The 23,230-nt window shown below is 45.7% G+C and overlaps 1 protein-coding gene across 3 annotated transcripts in view; it reads left to right on the top strand.

Annotated features, from left to right (window-relative positions):
• Positions 1–20,180, top strand: part of BEND4 (BEN domain containing 4) — a 28,940-nt gene extending 8,760 nt beyond the window's left edge. For 2 of the 3 annotated variants that reach the window (XM_027597349.2, XM_027597347.2), the window contains 3 exons: positions 9,916–10,007; positions 16,249–16,489; positions 19,943–20,180. In XM_027597349.2, coding sequence (XP_027453150.2) covers positions 9,916–10,007; positions 16,249–16,489; positions 19,943–20,160 — 551 coding nt within the window. In that variant the 3' untranslated portion in view covers positions 20,161–20,180. The remainder of the gene's footprint in view (positions 1–9,915; positions 10,008–16,248; positions 16,490–19,942) is intronic. The other variant, XM_027597350.2, reaches the window with a different exon arrangement.
• The last annotated feature ends 3,050 nt before the right edge of the window (positions 20,181–23,230 follow it).

Here is a 23,230-nt window from a genome sequence, read left to right as displayed (position 1 = left end):
TCATTTTGGCCAGCAAGGGAGAAAAGTTGGGAAAAAACAGACATGCACACAGGGTGGCCTTCGCCTTTCAGTGCCAAACGGAAATTTCAGGACAGACTACTAGCCTTGTCCTGTTGATGTTTAGGTCGGGGCAAGGCCTGAAGACCACCGTCCTGTTTAAAGATGTCTCTATCCATATAAAAGTGATTCCAGACTTGACTGAAGAGTGCAGTAGGCCAAGCGTCATGACTCTCCGTATTCGTCAAAAAGTGACCCTCTTTTTTAAAAGCAGCTTTTGTATTTTTAAAGACTTCATTATATGTGTTTTATTAGTAATAGAGAGTAAAATGGAATGATGCTTTCAGAGGGGGTACGTGAGTAGTACTGAGCAAGTGGTCTCTTCTGTTCTGTTAATTTCTTGCCATTCTTGTTAAGTTTCTGCAGGCATAGTCTCGGTTTAGCATGCAGGTTCCCCCTGAAAGTTGGTAAGCAACTGTAAACTAAGAGGAATAGATCTGAGACAGACCAGTAATTAAGCTGATCCCAAACTGTTTGTGCCCCTGGCGAAACAGGCATTTCCTGCCTCTTAGAGACACTAGATTTGGAGAGTTAGTAAAGTCATCTTTATGGCAAGATCTTCCCTGGGTTGCAAAGCCATGTTTTTACCTAAGTACCGATTTTGCTTCTATCTTTGAATTCATCCTTGCATGTCCGTGACTTACAAAAGACAGTAAGATCATTAGAAAAAAATCTTCAAACCCCGTTAATCACGCAGCCCCTTAATAAACATTTTTGAGCGTGTACCCGCCAGTGTTCACATTTATTGGTTAATTACATACATGTCCTACTCTACTAATATAGTGTGTTCAAAATAAAATATATATAACACATTAAAAAATTTTAAGGCTGATACATAAATAGAAATAGAATGTTCTTTTCCTAACTCAATGTCTTTGAACCACTCAGTCTGGCAGCTGACTTAAAAAGAAGGAAATATTGAAGAATACTGTCCACTTGTTTATTAGTACACAGACAAAGCAAAAACAAAAGCAAGAACAAAAGCAAGTGTTAAGAATTGCCAAACCAGAAATTTATTTTCCTTCCATCCTTTCATTTAAAAGCATCCCCCAAATAGACCTGAGGTTTGGTTCAGGATATTTTGGAATTAGATGTAGTGCAATTGTGTTGTGGGGGAGAATGAGGAGGAGGTGAAGTAAATCCTTTCTTTTCCTTTGCCTTTGAGCCCTGGGGTTAGATAAAAGGTCGTGGTGTCTTTCCAAGCCAGCAGGCGGCAACTGCAGGAGACCCAGGGTAGAACTTAATGCAGGGGAACCAGGGCTGCTCTGGGTTCTCCCAAGTCCGAGAGAGTGGGTTACAGCTAACACACTGTGGGGTTTTACAGCTTTCACAGTTCCATAAATTATGGTTGGTTAACTTGGAGTTTTATCCCCAAAGGAGTATTTTCCATCTTGCTCCCCATCCTCCTCTTTCCCTGGGGGAGAAAATAGTGCCCTGGAGATCAACGAATTTTAGATACTTATATCAGCCATTCAGAACTGTGGCTCAGAGTTTCAGAGTGCAGGGACAGGTAACACAGATGTCCAGAGAGGTATTGTCTACTTTGCAGTCCTAAATGCTTGTCCTCGGCAAATACCAAACAACCTTGGGGTTTAGTCCTCCTCACGTTTCCCAAATCTGTACCGAATAACTCATCGCTGACCTGCCGTTAATCACTGTCTCTGTTTCCCAGAAAGATGGAAATGCTGCAATTTCTTGAGGCTTCTAGATGGTCCGATATTGAATGACACTTGTTGAAATTAGGCTGTGGTCACCACTGTTAGGGTAAACAGTCCAGCCCTGTTGACAGCCCCCTCCATGAACTTCAATCAAAAGCCATTTCACATGGAGAACCATGGTTGCTGTAAATAATCCATACTGAAACCCAACTATATAAACAAAAATCAATTTGTTGGGGCACCTGGGTGGCTCAGTTGTTTAGGTGTCTGCTTTTGGCTTAGGTCATGTTCTCAAGGTCCCAGGATCGAGCCCCATGTCAGGCCCCCTGCTCAGTGGGGAGTCTGTTTCTCCCTCTCTCTCTCTGCCCCTCTCCCTGCTGGTGCATGCTCTCTCTTTCTCTCAGATAAATAAAATCTTTATAAAAAAGAAAAGAAAGTCAGTCTGTCAGTTATGAATAGAAAAAAATTAGTATAAAATTCAAGAAAGATTAGCTATTTAAGGGGTGCCTGGGTGGTTCAGTCAGTTAAGCATCTGACTCAATTTCAGCTCAGGTCATGATCTGAGGTCGTGAGATCGACCCCCATGTCAGGCTCCAGGCTGGGCATGGAGTCTGCTTGAGATGCTCTCTCTTCCTCCGTCCCCCCGCCCCTCCCCCATGCACACATACTCACTCTCTCTAAGAAAAAAAGAAAGAAAGATTAGCTTATTTGTGATTACTTAACACATGTACTCGTTACGTAGGGGTGCCTTAGTATTGGGCATCCAGTTGAATGCGTCGCTTACAATGAAAACTTGAAGCAGGCATTCCTCTCCCCTTGCCCACACTGCCCAAACTCCATCTTTGGCTGAACAACAAACCAGATTGTGGATGATCACCTAAGAATCCACCTTTCACTCTATTAGCTATGAATTTTGGGGGCGGGAGATTCATTATTTTTAGACGGCCATTTGAAGAAAAGTGTAGCAAGTGATAGATAAAATAGGTCAAGTAAAGAGGGTGAGTTAAAAGTAAAAAGCCATCTGGTTTTGCATGTAACAGGAGTATTTTGCCAGCAGTAGCTCTCCTGGATAATTTGGGATGGATTTTCTCTAAGCATTGTCAAGGTTTCCCAACAGCCCCAGCAGGCCTCTGTTGTTCTAAAGACCAGTGCCTTTCCATGGGAGGGCCGGGTACCTGGGACCTTCTGGTAGTAGAAACTACCCTTATGTTGTGGGATTACTCTCCTTACAGCCCAGCAGGATGGATGAGTACAAAGGAGAAAGTAGCATTCGGAGGAAATAGGGTTAACAAGAAGATAGGGACGCCTGCCCAGGTCAGAGCTCAGGCACTGATTTTAGTCCCTTCTCGGCTGTTCCAGAGTTGTGCTGTTGAATGACTTTGAGATTCCTGGGTTTTCTTATTTTTCATTTTTTTCCTGAAATAAAGCGTTCATACCTGGGAGCCGTTCGTGAAGTGGGACTTCCAGTGAGCCTGTTAGAATACAGGGGGAAATTGGCTCACCTGGGCAGCTATAAAAGGGGACAAAAAAGTGCAGACCTTACCAAAAAGAAAGAGGTTGGGGAAGGTGCTGCTCTTCCCGCACCACCTGACAGGGCCTGGGTTACTGTATTCTTTGTCAAGGAGTCAGCAAAGGCCTGTTGATTGTCAACCACATGCAAGCAAGGGGCTTCTGGAGAATTGTCCTCTGACTTCCTGCTCACAGTGATTTGCAGATGTGGATGAAGGAGCACTAGCACTTACTCTTTGGTGTTAGAGTATCACACCAGAAGTTAGAGAGTCCGTTGAAAAGTTTAAATTTTTTAAAAGAAAATGAAGATAAGTTAAAAGTAAAAAGCCGCAGAAGGAAATGATATTTGGATCCAGAATACGAAAAGCTGAGACCTTATTAAAAGAAGGAAAATGGGGCACCTGGGTGGCTCAGTCGTTAGGCGTCTGCCTTCAGCTCAGGTCATGATCCCGGGGTCCTGGGATTGAGCCCCACATCGGGCTCCCTGCTCCGCAGGAAGCCTGCTTCTCCCTCTCCCACGCCCCCTGCTTGTGTTCCCTCTCTCACTGTGTCTCTCTCTGTCAAATAAATAAATAAATAATCTTTAAAAAATAAAAATAAAAAAATAGAAGGAAAATGTTGGGGAAATGTCTTCCTGGAGGGAGTATCAGCTTAGAGCCGGCACACTTGTTTAGAAAGCTAATGGTCAGCAGCACAAGGCAAGAGAACTCCTAAGGGAGGGTGGATGTCAAATACCACATGTCATCTAATTTAAGACCCCATCGAATGCAAGACGTACCAGTATTCTGTTGTCCACTAAGAAGAAAATACTGCGAATCTTAACTGCCCCTTAGAATTCTCTCTGAACAAGCAAATATGAAAAAATATGGGTCTTAGATTCATAAAATATGGTAATTTTAGAAAATAATTTCCAAAGTAAAATAATTATGACTTGTTAAAAATACCTTGAGGCGTTTTAAGTGCCAAATATACAGAAATATACTACTGACATTATTAAAGGACTTTCTACTTTTTAAAAAGCACATTTATGATTATCTCAATTTATCTTCAGAACCCCGAACAAATATTAATATTCCCGCTTTATAGACAAACAGGTTGAAGCCGGGACAGGCCAAGTCTGTGGCAGAGCTAGGATTATTATCCAAGCCTCTTAACTCTAGATCTAGTTTATTACCCCTTTCACCCTGAAAATAGAGTCGATTCTCACAGTTCATTGTAGTTACCTTCTATAAAGTCACTGTCAACACTGAATTAGCGAATACCGAGGCGTCACTACTCCGGGAAATACAGAGCTGGGATTCTGAGGACCTCTGGTCACATTTTTTATCAACCGATCAATGCATGTTTATGTATGTTTTTGTTCAAAGAGACCTCATTTCATATCTAGTGTTGTCGGATTAACTGAATTTACAGCCCGCAGCACTGTAACTCCTGCTGAATGAAGCTTATCTAACGCGCATTTTCTCCCTGCTCTCATCGCGGCCTTCCTGCACTTAGAAGCACTAGACAGCCCTTCAGCTCTGCATTTGGGATCCCTTTTAAACAGCGAAATCGCCAACAAAAAGCACAAAAATGTGAAGAACATGGCACATGGAAAGAACATTTGCTGTGGTGCGAGAGCTGAAATAAGCAGGGGGAGCGTTCCCTTGTTCGACCTCAGCTGGGGAGCGTGCGCATCGGGCCACGGGGTTTTCAGTGACCCGCAGATGCCTGCCAGAGCCTCACACACGTGGGCATGACAGTTACAAATACACGTTAGCAAGCTGGCAAATTGGAAAACGTGGACTCTGCAAATAACGAGGATCGACTGTACTAACTCGAGGGTACAAACCAGAAAACTCACCTTGGATTATGCAGCTCTGATCCTGTTAGTCCACAGTTGTCGTTTCCTAAGAAGATTTTTAAAAGATAATCAGGAATGTCAGGTTTTTGGATAACTAATTTTGCAACAGCTAAAAGCCCTTGGAGTGAGTGCGGTGTAGCCGTGCTGGGGCCCTCTCTCCAGCCCCCTGCCCACCCGTGCCCACAAGTGCCTGTGGAGAAACGTTCAGGACGGCTTCGGGTCCTCAGAAGCATAAGGGCCACGTGTAGTGTGGGGATTCTAATATATGACTCAGAATATATTCAGAGTAAGAACTTGGAGCAAATGATAAGAACAGAGGAGTACAGGATTGAGCTCTTTTTATTAGAAATTGGTAAAAGTCATCACAACTCTTGCTATGGCCGTGAGATCGAGGGAGACATTGTTCTGTGGTGAAAGAGAATGGGTTCGGAGTCAAACCTGGTTTTGGATTTCTGCTATTTGCTACTACCTGTGGTTTTTGGCAAGTCACTCAACCATTCTGAGCCTGTTTCTTTTTTCTGTACAGTGAGGTTAATGATACTGTTGGAATGTTGGAAATGTTAAGTTCACTAACTAGCAACTGAGTGCCTCCCAGGTCTGCCAGTAAGTGCTCAATAAATAGCAATGTTCAGGAACAGAGAGAGGGAAACTGTCCTGCGCCCAGTAATACAGAAATCTCAAGTGGTTTTCTTAGATTATAAGTAGTAGTCTTACTGTGTAAGGAGGTCAGAACACAGTCAGTTACCCAGGTTAGCAACCTCAGATCCAGCCATAACGCGTTAACATCATGTCAGCTCCTTCTGGACTCCACCTCTCAGATGCCCATCACTTTGGGTTCCTCATCTCCCCACTGTTTTCATCCCGGCCTATCTCAGCATGGACGTTTGCATAGACACTCACCTCCTCCCAGACTCCAGCTTCTCCCCGCTGAAAAGCCCCAGATCGTCTGTTGCTGATAAGCCTCTAAAGGCTTCATTCACATGGTCTGTAAGTTCCAGCACTCATTATGACACATGAGGTCCTTCGCTACCTCAATCTTTTCCTGTCCACTTTTGGAGACTCGACTCCCAGTTCCCACCAAATACCAAGTGTTCCAACCCCAGTGGACAGTTGGTGATTCCTGAGCAGCCTGACACTGGCTTCTGGTCTTCCCTTACTCCTGCTGTTCCTCCCCATTCAAGAACATATTCTCCTTCTCCCGACTTGAAAAACTCCTACTCCTCCTTCAGGACCCAGTTCAGGAGACACCTGCCTCTGTAACAAACTCTTTCCCCCAGTTCCCAGGCAGAATTCATCACTTTCCATTGTACGTCATGCATACTTCTGTGAAAGTCAGTATCGGGAGGTTTTTATGCGTGTATTTGTACTCTTTCCATCTCTCCTGGGTGTCCTGATAGGAGGAGAGGCAGGCCATGTAGCCATGGAAGCTCCTTGAGGACAGAGATGAAGCCAACGTCATGTGTGTCCCAAATCCGAGCCCAGTGTCAAGCATGCTGTGGCATCTCCACATTTCCGTGAAATTACACAGAGACAGGACAGTGTCCTAATCGGAAGCATAACTGTGCCTCTGTAAGGCTGAGCACTACTGGAAGCTCATCATCTGTCTCTCCGTATTTACAGTCAGGAGCTTAGACTTTACAGACATGGCGTGAAAAGGACACTTAAAGATGAGACAAGCGCACAGATGGCATGGTCATCGGGGCAGTAAATAATTTCCGTCTCCCTTTAAAATCGTAGGTGGTGTATTTTGTGAGTCTTTAAAAACAATGATACAGCAAAGTAGAACAACTAATGCTAGAGAAACTGACCAAGATGTTAATGTAATGATCTGCAGTGAAAATTAGGTACTCAAGACCTAAGCATCCTTAATGTGGGAAAAACACGGAATTGGATCAATTTTTTTTTAAGATTTTATTTATTTGGGAGAGAGAATGAGAGAGAGCACGAGAGGGAAGAGGGTCAGAGGGAGAAACAGACCCCCCCCGCTGAGCAGGGAGCCCGATGTGGGACTCGATCCCAGGACTCCAGGATCATGACCTGAGCTGAAGGCAGTCACTTAACCAACTGAGCCACCCAGGCGCCCTGGAGTGGTTTTTTCCTGGGAAGACCCTTACTTACTAGTTGCAGCAACCAAGTCAGTTAAGTGACCTCCAAGGAATTCACTAGGCTCCTAGTCGTAAAATGAGACTAGCTTACATTGGGCAGTATTTACTGGCTGCTTTTGGCTTTACAGGTATTACTTCACAATAACTATATGCAGTAGGTAATTATTCTCTGTTTTACAGATGAGATAACAGAGGCTAAGAGAGGTTAAGTAACTTGCCCAGAATCAAACCATTCCTAGTGTCAGAGGAAGTACATGGAGGAGAAAAAAGTACCCAAGAATTATTTTAGGACCCATTTACACGTCTTTTTGTCAGCTAATTGATATTTACTAGTACTGTCTGAGAATGTGTTGAAGACCCTGTCTGTGTGGATTTAATGAACCTAACCCTGACCGTGACGACATCAAGCCGTCCAGGCCAGGGGCCCTGTCTGGTTTTGAGAGTCGTACATTCATCTAGATGTCTTAAGATACCCAGTGGAGCATTTGTAACCCATTTCTCTCAGACTTTATTGACACGAAAGATCTTACTAACTTGCTTTTTTCCTCCCAGTTACTCTACTCTTTCCAGGATTCTCTGGTATGCATTCTAAAATGCTATTATATGGTGGGAGGGGGCGGAAATTATAGTTATTGATAATCAGGATAGATACTAGGGACATTTGGGGGTACCTTTCTGTTCTCCCTTCCCTTTAATAGAACTTTTTACAGTTTTTGGCTCCTCAGGTGTTGTCTCATTAAACATGCTAGGTGTATCTGCCTTTCTTTTGCAGAATGCATACGTGAACAAATGAAACCCGCCCAGTGGGTCTGAGGTGGTAGCTTTTCCATCGGCAAGAGTGACTTGCTTAATATTCAGAATGTGCATGAGGAGGCAATTAGATGTGAATGCATCTGGGGCATAATCAGCTCCTTGAGGATCCCGCTGCTCTTTTGCTGGAAGCCCTGACCTTCACTCTCTCATCCCTTGAAAGCCAGAGGAGCGGTGTCTGCCCTGGACTGCAGGAATCTTGCAGGAAGCACAGGCCCCTTGTTCCCCGTCTCCGAGGGCCCCATGTGTCCCCTGGGAAAGTCCACGGCGCTTCCACAGAACTGTAGGTTGACAGGACAGCAGGGCAAGAGAATGGGAGGTTTTCCACGATTTTCTTCTCGGTGCCCAGCGCTTCTCCCAGAAGTGTAGCTGTGGGTCAGGATACTGCCTTTCCTTCCACTTTCTTCCCTCTTAAATAGACGCCACTATCTCTACTTTCCACACTGACTGAATTTTTTTTTTCACTAAAAGTGTTTCATTTGATTATACAGCTTCCCATGTAGAAATCTAGGCAGCCCTCCAGACAGCCCCAGTAGGGGGTGACGTTCCGAATCTGTCCTTGCCCTGGGCTGGGTGGGGGCCTGGAGGCCTCTGCCTTGTGAGGATCAGGGCTGGGAGTGTGCCCGGGAAGGGCTGGTGAAATTAGAGGTACTTGACAGGTTTTATTGAACTTTGGTTTGACAAAAGGCCTACTCCGAACTGATACATGTGTGTTTTCTTTTCATTGACTTTGTGGTTGTTCAGCAAATGCTTCCCCAACTTGAAGACTGTATTCAAGGACTGTAAGACACAGGTCCAGAAGGATGGTTATTTAAGAAAATACTTTTTTTGGCAAGAAGAAAAAATTCCTAAGCTACTTCTACTTGCTATCATTCATATTCTTCAAAAGGATGTTGATGTACATTTTGATTTGTTATGTTACAATGTGATGTCACCTAAAAAATTCAAAGCTTTTAGCAGTGTGGATAAAGATGGTAACTGATGTTTGCTGTCTTTAAAAAAAAAAAAATGAGAAAAAGTGCAGAAGGTAGGCAGTGATACTTTAAATTTGGAGTTTAGGTTAAATCATTATTATTGTCTTTAATGTGACAAAAACAGCCTAAGAAAACCCACAGCTGAGACTGATAGTGGCAATAATTCCTATAAATTAGGTTATTAACTAAGCTACCAAGACCTTTAAAAGCAATTAGTTAATACTACCCCTGAAAGGGCTCTAATATAAATCTTAAGATGTAGGAATTATTTATGCAGTGGTACAAAAATGTCAAGGCTCCATGTTGGGTTAGTATCTGTTCAGTTTTATTGTAATTATTCAATGAATCTATGAGATTAAGCCTCAGAAAATTAGTGCAACAGTTAACAGAAGACACAGTAACCAAATCTGCACTGGGCTGGCTCGGTAAGTACTCTGGGCACCTGTATCCACGTTGGGAAGCAGGTTTATGTTGCACAGCATTCCTGCTTGCTGCAGAACTTAGGAATGAATCTGTCATTAAAAACAAGTATTATATTATTGATTTAAAACTGGTGAAACATTAGTTTGCAGTACCTTGATTTTAAAAAGCATCGTTGGGTGCTAATGTTACAACTTGAGTCAAAGAAAACAAGAAAACGTCTCTTCTGTGAGTGGTGCACTGATCCTCCTTATTGTTGACCCAAATTCATCTTAGAGTGAGTATGACTTGAAAGTTTTCAGTGAATTGTGCTGAGCCCTAAAAATTCTCCCCAAACCGTAGCTAGCATCTGTTCTGTATTTACAAACTGAAATAACTACGGATGTCAAAAGAAAGAAGATTCTATTTTCTTTAGAAAATATGTCTTTTTTTTTTTTTTTTTTAGAAGTTTCCATCAAAACTCTTTTTAAACCTTAAAGCTTTTCATTTGCTTGTCACGGGATAGCTATTGTGTAATCCCTGTCATCTCTTGCACGCAGTGCCCTGCCAGACCGTCTTAGATTACCTGAAGACCGTGCTGCAGCACCACAACCAGCTCCTGGTCCCTCAGCCCGCCGACCAGCCAACCGAGGTAGGTTTCTAGCAAAAAGGTATCTATGTGGTTCCATTAGGAATTTCTTTGAGACGAAGCTTCTTGATGGCATATGCGGATACCCCCGAGCAGATTGGCTAGCAGGACACAGCTTTGACTCCCTGAGGTTTGTGCCTCTTATTACCTGTGCGTGTATACACCGTGGAGGAAGAGCGTGCACGTATCCAAACTCACCAGGATTCAACGCTGTGCGCCAAGAGGGGGAGACAAAGAAACAGCAGTTCAAATGGTGGAGGCCAGTCTGGCGGCATTCTTTCGGGAGAGCGGCTGAAATGGAGGCACCAACCTGCCCTTCTCTGGCAGAGTTAGGGTTCCAGAAAGCCCCTTGCTCTCAGGCACCTCCCACACTGTGTTAGATGGATATCTTCCAGACACTGGGGCTCCAGAACATTTATTCCTCTGGACCTCAATAAGAAGCAACCACAGTCTCTTCCAAAGAGCAGGAGAGATGGTCTGTTCTGCTGGGAATGGTAGGTCAGTGGAAACATGGCACATTTTTATAAGATTCTCAAGACTCAGTTTTGAATATGTGTTACTTTTATCTTATGGACTTTAGAACCTAAATCCAGTGGAAGAAGCAATTGCTGGGGTTAGAAACGTCTTGCATTGATAACAATAGATAAGTTCTTTTCACGTAGTTAAGCTTCCTGCACTTGGCAAGGTGAGTTGTTCATGCTGGTGAGGGCAGGCCGTTGACCCTCTCTCTCATCTCGTCCTCACACATCCTTCGACGCTCCCTGTGTCTAGTTAAAATCATCTCGAGGCTCCATCCTCGTGCATACCATTTCATAGATCCAGCTGCCCACCTGCTCTTCCCACCCTCATTCCATGCCTTGCAGCCGAAGAAATACGAGAACACACTCCTTTCCACATTTCTGCACATAAGAGAGGCCAGAGGATGGAAAAGGTGGCATCAGTCTGGTGCGCACTGAAGCTCTCTCACCTCCGGGTGAGGTGGTGACTCCGTTCACCTGAAGTTTGGAGAAGCTACTTCAGAGGTCTCTGCTCTTTTCCTCCAGCCCCCATCCCTAGTCCCACCACCCTCCCCCTTGAATTCAGCAAAAAAGTAAGCGATACCAAGTTGAACTCAATCCGGTGGATTCCGCCGCACTGATGTCTACCTTCCTGCACACCTGGTGCCCCCACCCAGGAAGCCGCGCCACCCACCCACATCTGTGCTTCCACCTCCGCTGCCCCCCCCCCCAGAACGCCGAGCCATTGGTCATTCCCCGCCTTGTGCACCGGGTTACTGGGTCAGACACGCTCCAGTCTTCCCACCCTGAAAGCAGGCATGCGTTTGATGCTCCCTCTGTCCCTCCATCATCGTGTTTTCTTCCTCCTTCCGCCCCCCGGCGTATCCTCTGTCAGCACTTCACTCTGCCCCACGACGCATCTGGCTCCGTGAAGGTGGGACGCAGGTTTCATCCCACGTGTGTCCCCAGGGCCTGTTGTCGAAGGCACTTACAGAACCGTGACCTCGTTTTTCTTAGGGATTGAACACTTGAAACACTGGTCTGTTACTCCACTCTTAGTTTCCACTTGCTCTTCCACCCCCCCCGTAATCTGGCTGCACCTCGACTGCTTCCCAGAGTCCTCTGCGAGTGGTCCTGGTGACTTCCCCAGTTGTGCAGTGCGGGGCCCTTCCTCCTGCCCTCGTCCTCCCCAGGACCCCACTCTCCTTCTCCATGCTCTCTCTTCGCCTCAGTGTCAGGACTCTTCTTCTTTTCCCCGTCCTTTTCTTGTGCGGTAAGGAGTTTTGCATCCACAGTTGTCCAGAGTGCCACCCTTCATCCCCTTCCCTCGCTGTCCACTGCCCTTCTCTGCCCAGTTATGTTCTTTCTCTGAACACCAGCTACGTGCAGGTTAACAAGTCCCAAATCGGGAGCTGGGCTACCAGTCCCCAACTCCCTGCCGCTCTGTCCAACTGCCTGACAAGAGTCGGATGCCCTTGCACCCTCGAACTCACGCCATGGCCTCTGAATGCCCAGCCCTACCCCAGTTTTCTCTCCAACCCCAGGCAGAAATTTCTCAGGCATCACGGACTCCTCCCTCTTCCTCCTCCTCCTGACATCTGCTTGTTTTACAGCCACCTTGAGTAGTCTCTCCTCTCTACCTCCTTCCTCACACTTTGTACCTGGACTGTTAGAAAGGATTCTTCTCTCTTCTCCACACTGGAAGGTTAATTTTCTAAACTACAGATCCAAAAGGAATGTCACATGTTTAAAATCCTTTCATTGCTCCCTAGAACAGGGTCCACGTTTCTGAACTTGACGTTTCTATTGTACAAAAAAAGCACTTCCAAAAAGCCCACTTCCTCCAAGAAGCTTTCCCTGATTGCCACATCCTCTCTGTGCTGACAGAACACATTGTTCCTAATAAGAGTAATTCAGAAGTTACTTAAATACTAATGCATACATAGGTCTTCCATTTATGAGTCTGTGAATATGTTAAATGAGAGTGGTTCATTTTGTTTTTTTCAAAGTGACGCATAGATCAGAGTTTAATAACCTGTTAGTGGCTAATTGAAGAGACTATGCAATCAGAATTCTATAAAAACAAAAATAGGGGACATATCTACATTTCCTCTGGATAGGAATATTTAAACTTTTATTACCCATCATCATCATCATTACACTATTTTTACTGTTATTTCAAGCACATGGGCATTTTCTTTTTTTTTTTAAATGTACTTTTTTTTTTTTAAAGATTTTATTTATTTTATTTGAGAGAGAGAATGAGAGAGAGAGAGCACATGAAAGCGGGAGGGTCAGAGGGAGAAGCAGACTCCCCGCTGAGCAGGGAGCCTGATGCCGGACTCGATCCTGGGACTCCAGGATCATGACCTGAGCCGAAGGCAGTCGCTTAACCAACTGAGCCACCCAGGCGCCCTGGGCATTTTCTTATTAGTGTTATTGATCACTTTTTATTTCTATTAACTATGCTAAAATAGTGTGGTAAATCTCATCCATAACACAGGAAGCATTTGAGTTGTTTGGGGCTGAGAATGACTTTTTTCTTTCTTTTCCTTTTTCTTAAAGAAAATTACCTCCAAATGGTATTTCTACACTTATGGAGAGCTTCATTTTATGGAGAGCTATTCAGCTCTTCTGTATAAGTGGATTCTTTTTAAGGATTTGAGAAAGCTTCTTTCTTGGGCTATGAGCTCCCTCATCTCAGGCACCTGTTATCTTGAAACAGACTCAACTCTGGTTTTGGGGCAAGCTCTGAATTCAGGGACCAGGTTCCCAGCTCTGCTTTTGCCTTGTGAGACCTTGGAAAAGGATTTAACATCCTTGGCCAAACTGCTGTGGGAATCCTGGCTTGCCCAATGAGCTCAGACACCCAAGGGAAAGCTGTTTTTAAAACTTTCACAACATTAGGGGCGCCTGGGTGGCTCATTTGGTTAAGCATCTGCCTTCAGCTCAGGTCATGATCCCAGGGCCCTGGGATGGAGCCCCGAGGCGAGATGGGCTCCCTGCTCATTGGGGAGTCCGCTTCTCCCTCTCCCTCTGCCCCTCCCCCTGCTTGTGCGCACGCTCTCACTCTCTCTCTCTCTCTCTCTCAAGTAGATAAAATCTTAAAAATTACTTGCACAACATTAAATGGAAGATTTAGCAACCAGCTGTTCAGTCCCCTTTTCTAAGGCTGACAGGTGGACTTACAAGAACCCTAACTGAGAGGATGGTCTTAAGGATTGGCAGAAGCCCTCTGTCCCCAGTACCCCTTTTTTAATGGTCCCTTGTCGTCGTCGTTCTCCTTGAAGTTCTTTAACTTTGCCAATGAATACTCATCAGAAGCTCTCCAAATGTCCCAGGGCCATAGCAGTTAAAAAAAGAGAGAGAGAAAGAAAAAAGAACTCTTGGCTGTAGCCACTGTTACTGAGTGTGTGCTTCGTGCTGGCCACGCTAGTGTCTACTGCAGTGGTCGTTCGACAAACGTTTGTTGCACCTACCGTGTGTAGGGTACTGTTCTTAGCCCTGAGAGTAGAGCATCAAGTAAAGCCGACTGAAAACCCCCGCCCTCGTGGGCTCGTCTTCAGGTGGGGAGACGGCGTGGTTTCCTCACCACAAACCTGCAAGCTGGGATTATTCTCCTTGCATTGACAGAAAGAGCTGCGGTGTAGACTCGAGTCGCTGGTCGCAGGCCCGCCCCCCAGCCCAGCTCTGCAGGTGCACCCAGTGGCGCCTCCTGTGAGGGGCCAACAGGCCGGGGCTGCCGGGCGCCTGGGGCTGGCCTCGGGCTGTGCGTCCCTGGCTCTGTAAATGGTGACAGTTATTAGTAACGTTCTTCCGCAGAAATACTCTTGACACAGTTTGTGGTCTGAGACAACCAGCCCTGGATTCCACTTTCCCTAGCCGCACCCCCCCCCAGCTGCCCTGAGGACTCAGGGCTCAACGAATGAGAACCCCCGCAACCCCTTCCTTTCCTGACCAAGAGTGGGATGCCCTTGCACCCTCGAACTCACGCCATGGCCTCTGAATGCCCAGCCCTACCCCAGTTTTCTCTCCAACCCCAGGCAGAACCCACAGCAGTCTCCTGTGCATGGGAAGCAGAATTCTCTTCCTTGCTGTCTGCCTTCTCCTCCCTGCTGTGACCATCTGTTCTGTCTTTGGGAAGGACATCACCATCTCACCTGGGGGTCACCCTGACTCCTCAGTCCCCCACAGCCTGGCTTACTGAATTGGTTGCCTGACCCCCCGGATTCTCCTTCCTTCCTCCTCGCTTCTCCATCTGCACCACCACAGACTCCCATCATCCACCCCCGCACACCCCCACACTCTGACTCTCCCCTCCTGCTGTCCAACAGCAGCCTGGGCAGAGGGGCCCTTTGGAACCTCTGGGCTGTTGCCCACCTTTTGATCATTGATAGCACCAGAGCCAAGGGTAGGTTTCTGCCCCCACATACTGACATGTTAAACCCATGATAATTTAGTTCTACCTGTTCTACAAACAGGGAAGCTTCGGTCCAACCAGTTGAAGTCACTTGCTCAAGAAACACAAATAAGACCCGGAACCAAGATCCAGCTCAAACTCCAGCTGTTGTAAATTCAAAGCACAAGCCATGTGCCTCAACTGCCTCCCTTAAGAAGGAAACCGAATCACATGCTGCTAGGTGAAAGAAGTGTGAACACCGTGGTGGTGACTTTGTGTGGGTGTGACTCCACAGCCGCCTCAGAGCACAAGCTGGCTGCCTCTTCCCTGTTGGTTCCTGGGCCGTTTGCCTCCTCAGTGCTTCACCAGCAGCACTGTTTGAAACAGAACCCTATCAGCCCCAAACGGTGCTGAATTTATCACCTGTAGTAAATTTGCAGAGTTGTAAAACTGGATGAGTTTTTCCTTCTTTATTTTGTACACCTTAATTACTAGGGAAGGAGTACATTAAAACTGAGATCATGGGTTAATTAATTTGTCCTGGACTGTAGAATTTTATGGACAACCAGAACTAAAGTAATTGTTGTGTAGGTGGAATTGACTAAACATGGCTTATAAATGTTACAGAAATTCCTGTAATTAGTCCCACTGCAGCTACTGAGCCTGGGAATTTTATAGCAGACATAAATTAAGAAGATGAAAAGGAAGAAAAATTTTGAGTTGACATAGTGGCATTTGCAGAAGCTATCATTTGAGGAAACCTGGTTGGCATTATTATTAATGATGATTTTGGGGGGTTCGCAATTCGCCCCTTTAAAGTTCACTTTTTACTGCTGTTTCCACCATTATGCAATGGCTATCAGGTGTTAGGTGAATTAAAACACAAATAGTAACTTACGAAAATAGACCACCAGCATCCTTTCTAAAAATACTTAACCGCCAACCAGAGGATGAAGAGACCTGTTTGATCACACTCTTCAAAGTCATTTTTGCATATTTTAATAGATTGAAAGGGAAAGTTACGGGTTATATTTAAATAGTGTTCCCTGTCATTGGATCTTGACACATTTTAACCTACCTGTTAAAATGCAAGTTATAAATAGCTCCTCTTTCAAAGGTGTTCATTATACCTCATTGGCTCTTGTTATAGAAAATGCAAATGTAATTTGAAAAGTGCCCGTTCTGAGTGCGAGCAATTACCTGTGCTCTTCAATACCTGGTTCATTGTCAGCCAAGCCACTTGGTTAAAAAGCATGTTTGCCTTTGAAATGGAGATCGCCTTCGCGGGCTGGCTGCCTGGCCGGCGGGCTGGCTAAATAGGTAATGAGAAAATACTTGGCTTTTCCAGGGGAGCAAGCAGCTGCTGAACAACTATCCTGTCTACATAACGAGCAAACAGTGGGACGAGGCTGTAAATTCTTCCAAGAAAGACGGGAGGCGGCTCCTTCGATACCTCATCAGATTTGTTTTCACAACCGATGAGCTTAAGTACTCATGCGGCCTTGGGAAAAGGAAAAGGTCAGTGCAGTCAGGAGAGACAGGTCCTGAAAGACGCCCTCTGGATCCAGTTAAAGTAACATGCCTCCGAGGTACTGCATCCTTCCGCTCAGTGTCACCATCTGTGATCTCATTTCACCGCATTGGCTGTGGTTCCCCCCGTGCAAGTGTCCAGCCTTGACTGTATTTTAGTTTTTCCCGCTGAGACCTCTATAGGCTTCATGTGGCCCATCTACTTGGTATCGAGAAGTTCTTTAAAAATTCCTCGTTTGCTTTAGCCTTGGCGTTCTCACGGAATGGCCCATAAGCATCACATAGCACCTCATGTTTCACGCTTCAAATTCAGATTTTCTTTGCTGCCACAGAAGGCCACCTCCAGCAAAACTGGAGCATGGGGAAACGCACAGAGGAAGGGAAGGGGTGGAATTTTTTTAAAAATTAGGAAAAGCAGATCTCCCGTTTCCATTTGCAGCCCGTGCCCCCCTCTCCCCCAGCTACCTTCTCAAGAGGGCTTGCCCCCAACTCCTTATATTTATTTAGAGTTAATTTTCCTTAATATTGGGGTGCCTAAAGTATCTGTTGCCCAGCCAGACTTTATTCTGTTAGTTTTTTTTTAAATCTCTACCTTAAAAATATTGCTTCGATGATACCATTTCATCAGTATTAACAGCTGACTACTTTGCAGCTGATCCACACTGTGGTAGGCCAGGCAGAGGATGAGAAGGAAGAATTAAGAGGTATACAGTTGATTCAGCAGGTGCAAATAAAAACACAGCCTTTTAGACAAGTAGAAGCATTCTAGTGCCAACAGGAACACTGTTCACACCTGAAAAATTCATATCAAAAAGCTCAAGTATTAACCTGTGTATTTCAATAGTAATTTTATTGGTTGGAAAAACTTAATAATTTACTCCGGACAGGGATCAAAATATTTCCTGGCAAGGAAGTCACAGTGAGGAGACACTATTACTGATAAGGCCTTGGTGTACAGAAAGGACACTCCAACATCCCCTCCTGGGATGCCCACAGTAGTCTGCAACATTAGCGTGCCTGAGGCACATGGAGGTTTTGTTAGCAGCTGAAATTCCTCGGGCCCACCCCAAGCTTCTGATTCAGCAGATCGGGAGTGGGAGTGGGAGAGGCGTGCATTGCTGCTCATCACAACCACCCCAGGTGATTCTAGTGCAGGTGGCCCGTACTTGAGAGAACCAACTGGAATGAAAACACCCCTATCAACTAGGCACAGGTGCTCCAGAGCACCTCTGTCGGCCAGTCTGAAGATTCACTTACTAACAGTGGGTGATGGAAATTTCCAGGGTCTGTCTTAGCAAACTAGCCATAGTTTCCTTTATTCCTCAACATCATCAGAGCTGACACAGTTACTCACCAAGAGTAACAGAGGCGTTTGTGAGCTTGGGGCTCTCCTGGGAACACTGTACTCCAAGAAGTTGCCCTGGGGCCCATAAGGGGAGTCAGGACAAGGGGCCTCACAACGGTGTCCCTTTCCAGAAATTCTTATTCAACATTTCACATTTTAAGCAGCAAGTGAGTGAAACTGAGAGGTTAACATACCTCCCAGTGCACCCGTGCCTTGCCCTGAGAACGTTGTCTGACCTCTGTGACACTGACACAGTCCAGGTGGGCTAATCAGCATCTGTATCCTCCAGCTCCTGCCTCACCTGGCACCACACCCACAGCACCCCCCCCCACCCTTGGGTGGAGAATCAAGAGGCAAAAAACGGCAATGGTCTGTGTCAGGGGTGGCTGATCCAAACATGTATATGCTTGTCCCAAAAGCTGAACTCCTAGGGCCTTCCTGTGACCCAGATGGGATTCCTTTCATAAAGCCTCAGACCTGGTGACTCCCGGGGTGGACATCCGTGTTGGGTGAGCAAGATTAGAACAGCCGAGGAAACGTCAGACTGTTGGACACTTAGTGATGGAAAACAGTTTGCAATGGAACCAGACTCCAGGCTGACCGATCCTGCAGGTGGTTTGACCCTAGAGGGAAGAGGGCCTGTGAAGATGCGTCCTGTCTGTGCAACAGAATGAGCTTTTAATAGTCTACCACAGTATCCGAGAAAGTCCTATCTCAGCAGCGGATGCCGAGGAGAGAGTGGAAATTGACAGGTGTCACATAGCAGCACCTGCTCTGAGTCCCAGGGTCGCAGCGTCCTCATCCGCTAGCCTGTATTTCCTTGTGTTGATGTGAGTGGGGGATCCAGACAGAGGGAAACTACAACAGTTATTAGACACTTACAGAATACAGTAGGGATGGGAGGGGGACAGAAGAGGAATAGGGAGTTATCCTTCCGTGCTTCCCAGGCCTGCACTGTAGGCTAAGCCATCTGATTCTGGCAGTTTTGCAGGATGAGTTGCTGAATGAACACTGTTCTTTCCCTTGAGTAAGGCAGCCAGGGCTGGGACTCCGGTGAGGCTAGTGAGGCTCTCACCTCAGGCACATAATCGAAGGGGATACCCCTGCTTCTCTGCTAAGCTAGATTCTGCCTGCTGAGAAGGGCACGGTTCAATTTATGAGATTGTTGGGGTCCAAATACTCGAAGAGCTTCAGCTTCTCCTAAGGGCAAATAGGGCCGGGATTTCACGCAGTCATTTCAGACAAATCCAGTCCTGCGACCAGACCTGTTGTCTTGTAGAGGGAGCATTGTTGGAGAAGAAACTGTGTGTAAATAATAGTCACCTTGGACTATTTTGTAGTCAGCTGTGCAAAAATAACAGAGTTTGACTTAGAACTTTTTCCAAAATGCTCACTTCAGTTTACAAGTGTCCATATTAAAATAGTTAGGTAGGAGTTATGTATGTGCCCCGATGCCCGGAGAAAACAGAAGAAAGGATCGTGTGAGCTCAACCCAGAGGGTGGCTGAGTCTGTTTCATTGGAGTCTGAGTTCCTTTTTATACATTCACCCTTCCGGGCATGCCGATTGCTTTCTGGTGAAATTAAATACTTTAGAGGAAATCTCATTTAAGAAGTATTTGTCAGTACATGTGCGGATATCCCAATTGGAGAAATAAGTATGACCTATAATACATGTTAAAAACATGGAAATCTCTTCTGACCAAAATTCAGGCAGTTTCTCGGCCATTGAGATTTTGTTCTCTTACTGCACTTAATCTACAAATTAGTAGCTGGTTAAAGAATACCATACTGATGATATTTGCTGTTTCCAGAAATAGTGAACATTCTAAAAATGTGAGCAGATACTGACATAGGTTTGAAATGTACGCCATAACTTTTACTAAGCGTGATGTATAGTACATCTTATAAATCAGATTTACCTTTCGTTTCAATAGCAAATGTTCCTTAGGAGGATCACCTCACTTAACATGATTTTTACTTTTGCACATGAGTAGAAGGCTTACACGTAATTAGTTGAGTCTAAGAAGTGACATCATCATAACATTACATTGGATTTCCCATAAAGCTTTTCTTATAGAGCTTTTGTAAATGTGTAAGCAGCCTGTTCATCATCTTCTGCAAAAACCAGCTGTTTTTCTCTCTTTTTATTGTTGTGTATTCCCACAGAATTCATTAGGATGCACTGTACCTCCAACCCAGACTGGTGGATGCCCTCGGAGGAGCAGATCAACAAAGTGTTCAGCGACGCCGTGGGGCATGCCCGGCAGGGGCGGGCAGTGGGGACTTTCCTGCACAATGGTGGCTCATTTTACGAAGGGATCGATCACCAGGCTTCCCAGGATGAGGCCTTCAATAAAAATTCTCAGGATGGGTCTGGGGATTAGTGGACAAAATCTGGACACTGTAGCAGCTGGTCCTCTCATTGGTTCCAGTCCGGTTACCATCAACTGAGAGTCCAAAGCATGTCCTTCTGCCAGACTTGACACATCTCAAACCTTAAGTCTCTGACCTACTGCCACAGTTCCCAAATAGAAATCCATTGTAGGGTTGTTGGGGAAGTCTATGGAACGTACAGCAGGCTTTCAGATTATAAAAAGAAAAAAACCACAGTTGCATTGAACTGATTCCTAGCTAGACAGTGAGGGTGAAAACAATAGGTGAGCGGCTGGTCACCTGTCTGAAACCCACGTGCGCTCTGCTTCCTGAACAGAGCTGGTTCCCACAGAAGCCTGGGGTAGAGTAGAGGAGATAGAGACACGGAGTTACTGTAAGGGACAACGAACAAACATCGTCTTTAAATAAGTTGTCTTTATATTTTCCAAAGACTTGAATTCATACTTTCGGCAAAGACGTAGGATAAGTGACACTGTGCTGTCTCAACATGGACAAAGTCTGTATGAAAAAGAGAAAAGAGGTCCCTGCTAGACAATGATTCTTTGGAAATCACCTGGGGTTTTTTCAGTAATTTTAGGAACCCCCCCCCGCAAAAAAAAAAAAAAAAAAAATTCTGCCATGTTGATCAGAAAGGCATGACATGATCTCTGGAGTTTACAAACAGTAAGTTTTCATTATGTCAGTCAAGAAACCTCCAAAGATCCAAAACCCTTTTTAAATGCTTGATTTCATAGGTTCATAGACCCACAGGTTCCACAGCCTTCCCTCAGACTTTGTTGACGCCAATGCCAGGGTGATGGGTTGAGCAATGAGCATTTCAATCACTTAGTTGTTTGGTGCACTGAAGACCAAACAAGTGGTGTGACTGATGGTATTCACTGAATTGACCAGATGTTCTGGAATTGTATACATACAGCTTCAAGGCCATTCTGACAACTATGCAATGGGCTTGTCTGTAATTGCTCTGAAATGTGAGGGTCTTTCTCTGAGTAGATCTTTCGAATTTGCATAAACTTTTGTTTCTTGTTGTCTCTGATGAAAATGTTTCATCCCAACTGTTTTGCTGCTTCGCCCCTCCCTCCTGCCCCCCCCCCCGCCATGTTCCCTTGAACTACAAGCTCTAGCTAAGTTCACTGGTTTTCTCCCATTTAATTGGTTGAGCTCCATCTGTGAAATTACTACTGTCTTTGGGAGCATTCCTTACGTACAAACTGTGGAGATGCATTGCACGGCCAGTTCGAATGCGTCTCCTGGGCCCGGGGCCTAAGACCAGTTGCCCTGGGTCAGGTGTCCACAACGTTCTCCGCCGTGTGTGTGTGTCCCCACTGCCTCTGTGGGCCCGCAGGTGTCCACGATGTTCCCCGCCGTGTGTGTGTGTGGCCTAAGACCAGTTGCCCTGGGTCAGGTGTCCACGACATTCTCTGCCGTGTGTGTGTGTGTGTGTGTACGTCCCCACTGCCTGTGTGTGTGTGTGTGTGTGTGTGTGTGTCCCCACTGCCTGAGCCAGACGCTGACACTCACCGGGGGTGCAGCATGGCATCTGAGGAGATACTGTGCCGTCTCCTCTCCTAAAGGTGCATGCACATCCGTGAGGCCCGCCGAGCTTTCCAGCTGCTTCAGGGTGGGGGCCTCATGGCCGCCTCACTTTCAGATCAGGCCTCGCAAAGGATGTTCACGTACTTGTGGTGGGACCGCTGTGCCCCCTACAGAGCAAGGTTGTAAAAAGCTCACCATCAGGAAGACCGGATGCTGTCCCTGCTCTGTCTTCCTTTCTCTTGGTCTCTTTGGAGACCTGACGGTGTTGCTTGCTTTCTTGAGTTGATTCTCTACCTTTCTTTGGCAGCTGGACAGATTGCTCATGACTGGAAACCTCGTCTCGTGTCAGCTTGTAGAATCCTCCTTGAGTCCTTTTAGGACTGTTGTAAAATGGGTTGAATTAAAGCTGCTCAGGATGCCGCTGTGCTCCATGTCCTTGATGAGAGAGGGAGGTCACGGGGGTGGCCTGACACGCAGGGCTCAGCTTGGCATTGTTACCTGCTCGAGGGGTGTTCAATGGGCACGGCGATCAGAAGAGCCTTCAGCAGTGAGTGTCTTTATGTGTCTTGTGAGTCCCCAAATTAAAACATCACAAAGAGTATGCCTACTTTTCAAACTGACCCGAAGGCCCAGGTGCCATTCCACTGGGTTCAGGATAACCCTCCAGGGACCCACATCAGAGGACGTAGGCCCAGAAGCCGTGGAGGGGAGCACTGGTCTGGGAGTAGTTTTCCTAGAGGCACACTTCTCACAGTCTCTTAAAGCTGCACTGCTCACAGTCTCACGATTTACTCACCCCAGTGTTAAATGCTTTGGAGGAAATCTGTAAACTTGAAAGTTTGTACCTTCCTTTTTTACTTGAAAACATTTCATCCAGCCCTAGAACCTGAGCATCTCTCTGTTAGCATTCCTGATTTCCGCCACAGGGTTTGGGTTCCTGTCACCATTGGTGTTTCATAAGGTTTCACTAGGGATGTAGGAGGATAATGACAGAGTGTGTGCAAAAACTTGCTGCCCTCTCCTTTGGTGAGGGAATTGGGAGATGTATGTGGCCACTTCACAGCTGGAGAGCAAGTGGGTGAATTTATATTCTGGATCTTTCTTGGCCCTTCATCAGTCATAGACACATTGACCTAAGAGATTTATAAGGATTATAGAGGTATAAATTGTTAGAGTGTATTATTTGGTCCAACTACTCCACGTGTCAGATGTGTGGAATGGTTTTTTTTTTACTCCAGTAGCTATTCCTGTAATATCAGACGTTCTCCCCAAATCTAGACAAAAATACAGACTTGGGAATCTACAGGTTCGTGGTTTCTACATTTTCCTACCACCTTTAATGTCTTGCCCTCCCTCCTGTTGCTCTCAGAAAATGGATGGAGCATCATGTGAGATGAAACATGCACGATTTCCAGAAAAGCAAACCTACGTTTGCCCTCATTTGGATTTTATCCTATAACCTGTGCTCTAGAATCTAAACCTGATACCCACCAACTACCTCCTTAGTTTTGTCTTAGATTTCAG

This window comes from Zalophus californianus, chromosome 2 (assembly GCF_009762305.2).
Source record: "Zalophus californianus isolate mZalCal1 chromosome 2, mZalCal1.pri.v2, whole genome shotgun sequence".
In the NCBI taxonomy this organism is placed as follows: domain Eukaryota; kingdom Metazoa; phylum Chordata; class Mammalia; order Carnivora; family Otariidae; genus Zalophus; species Zalophus californianus.
Note: the sequence above shows the minus strand (reverse complement) of the source record. Positions and strands in the feature narration are given on the sequence as shown.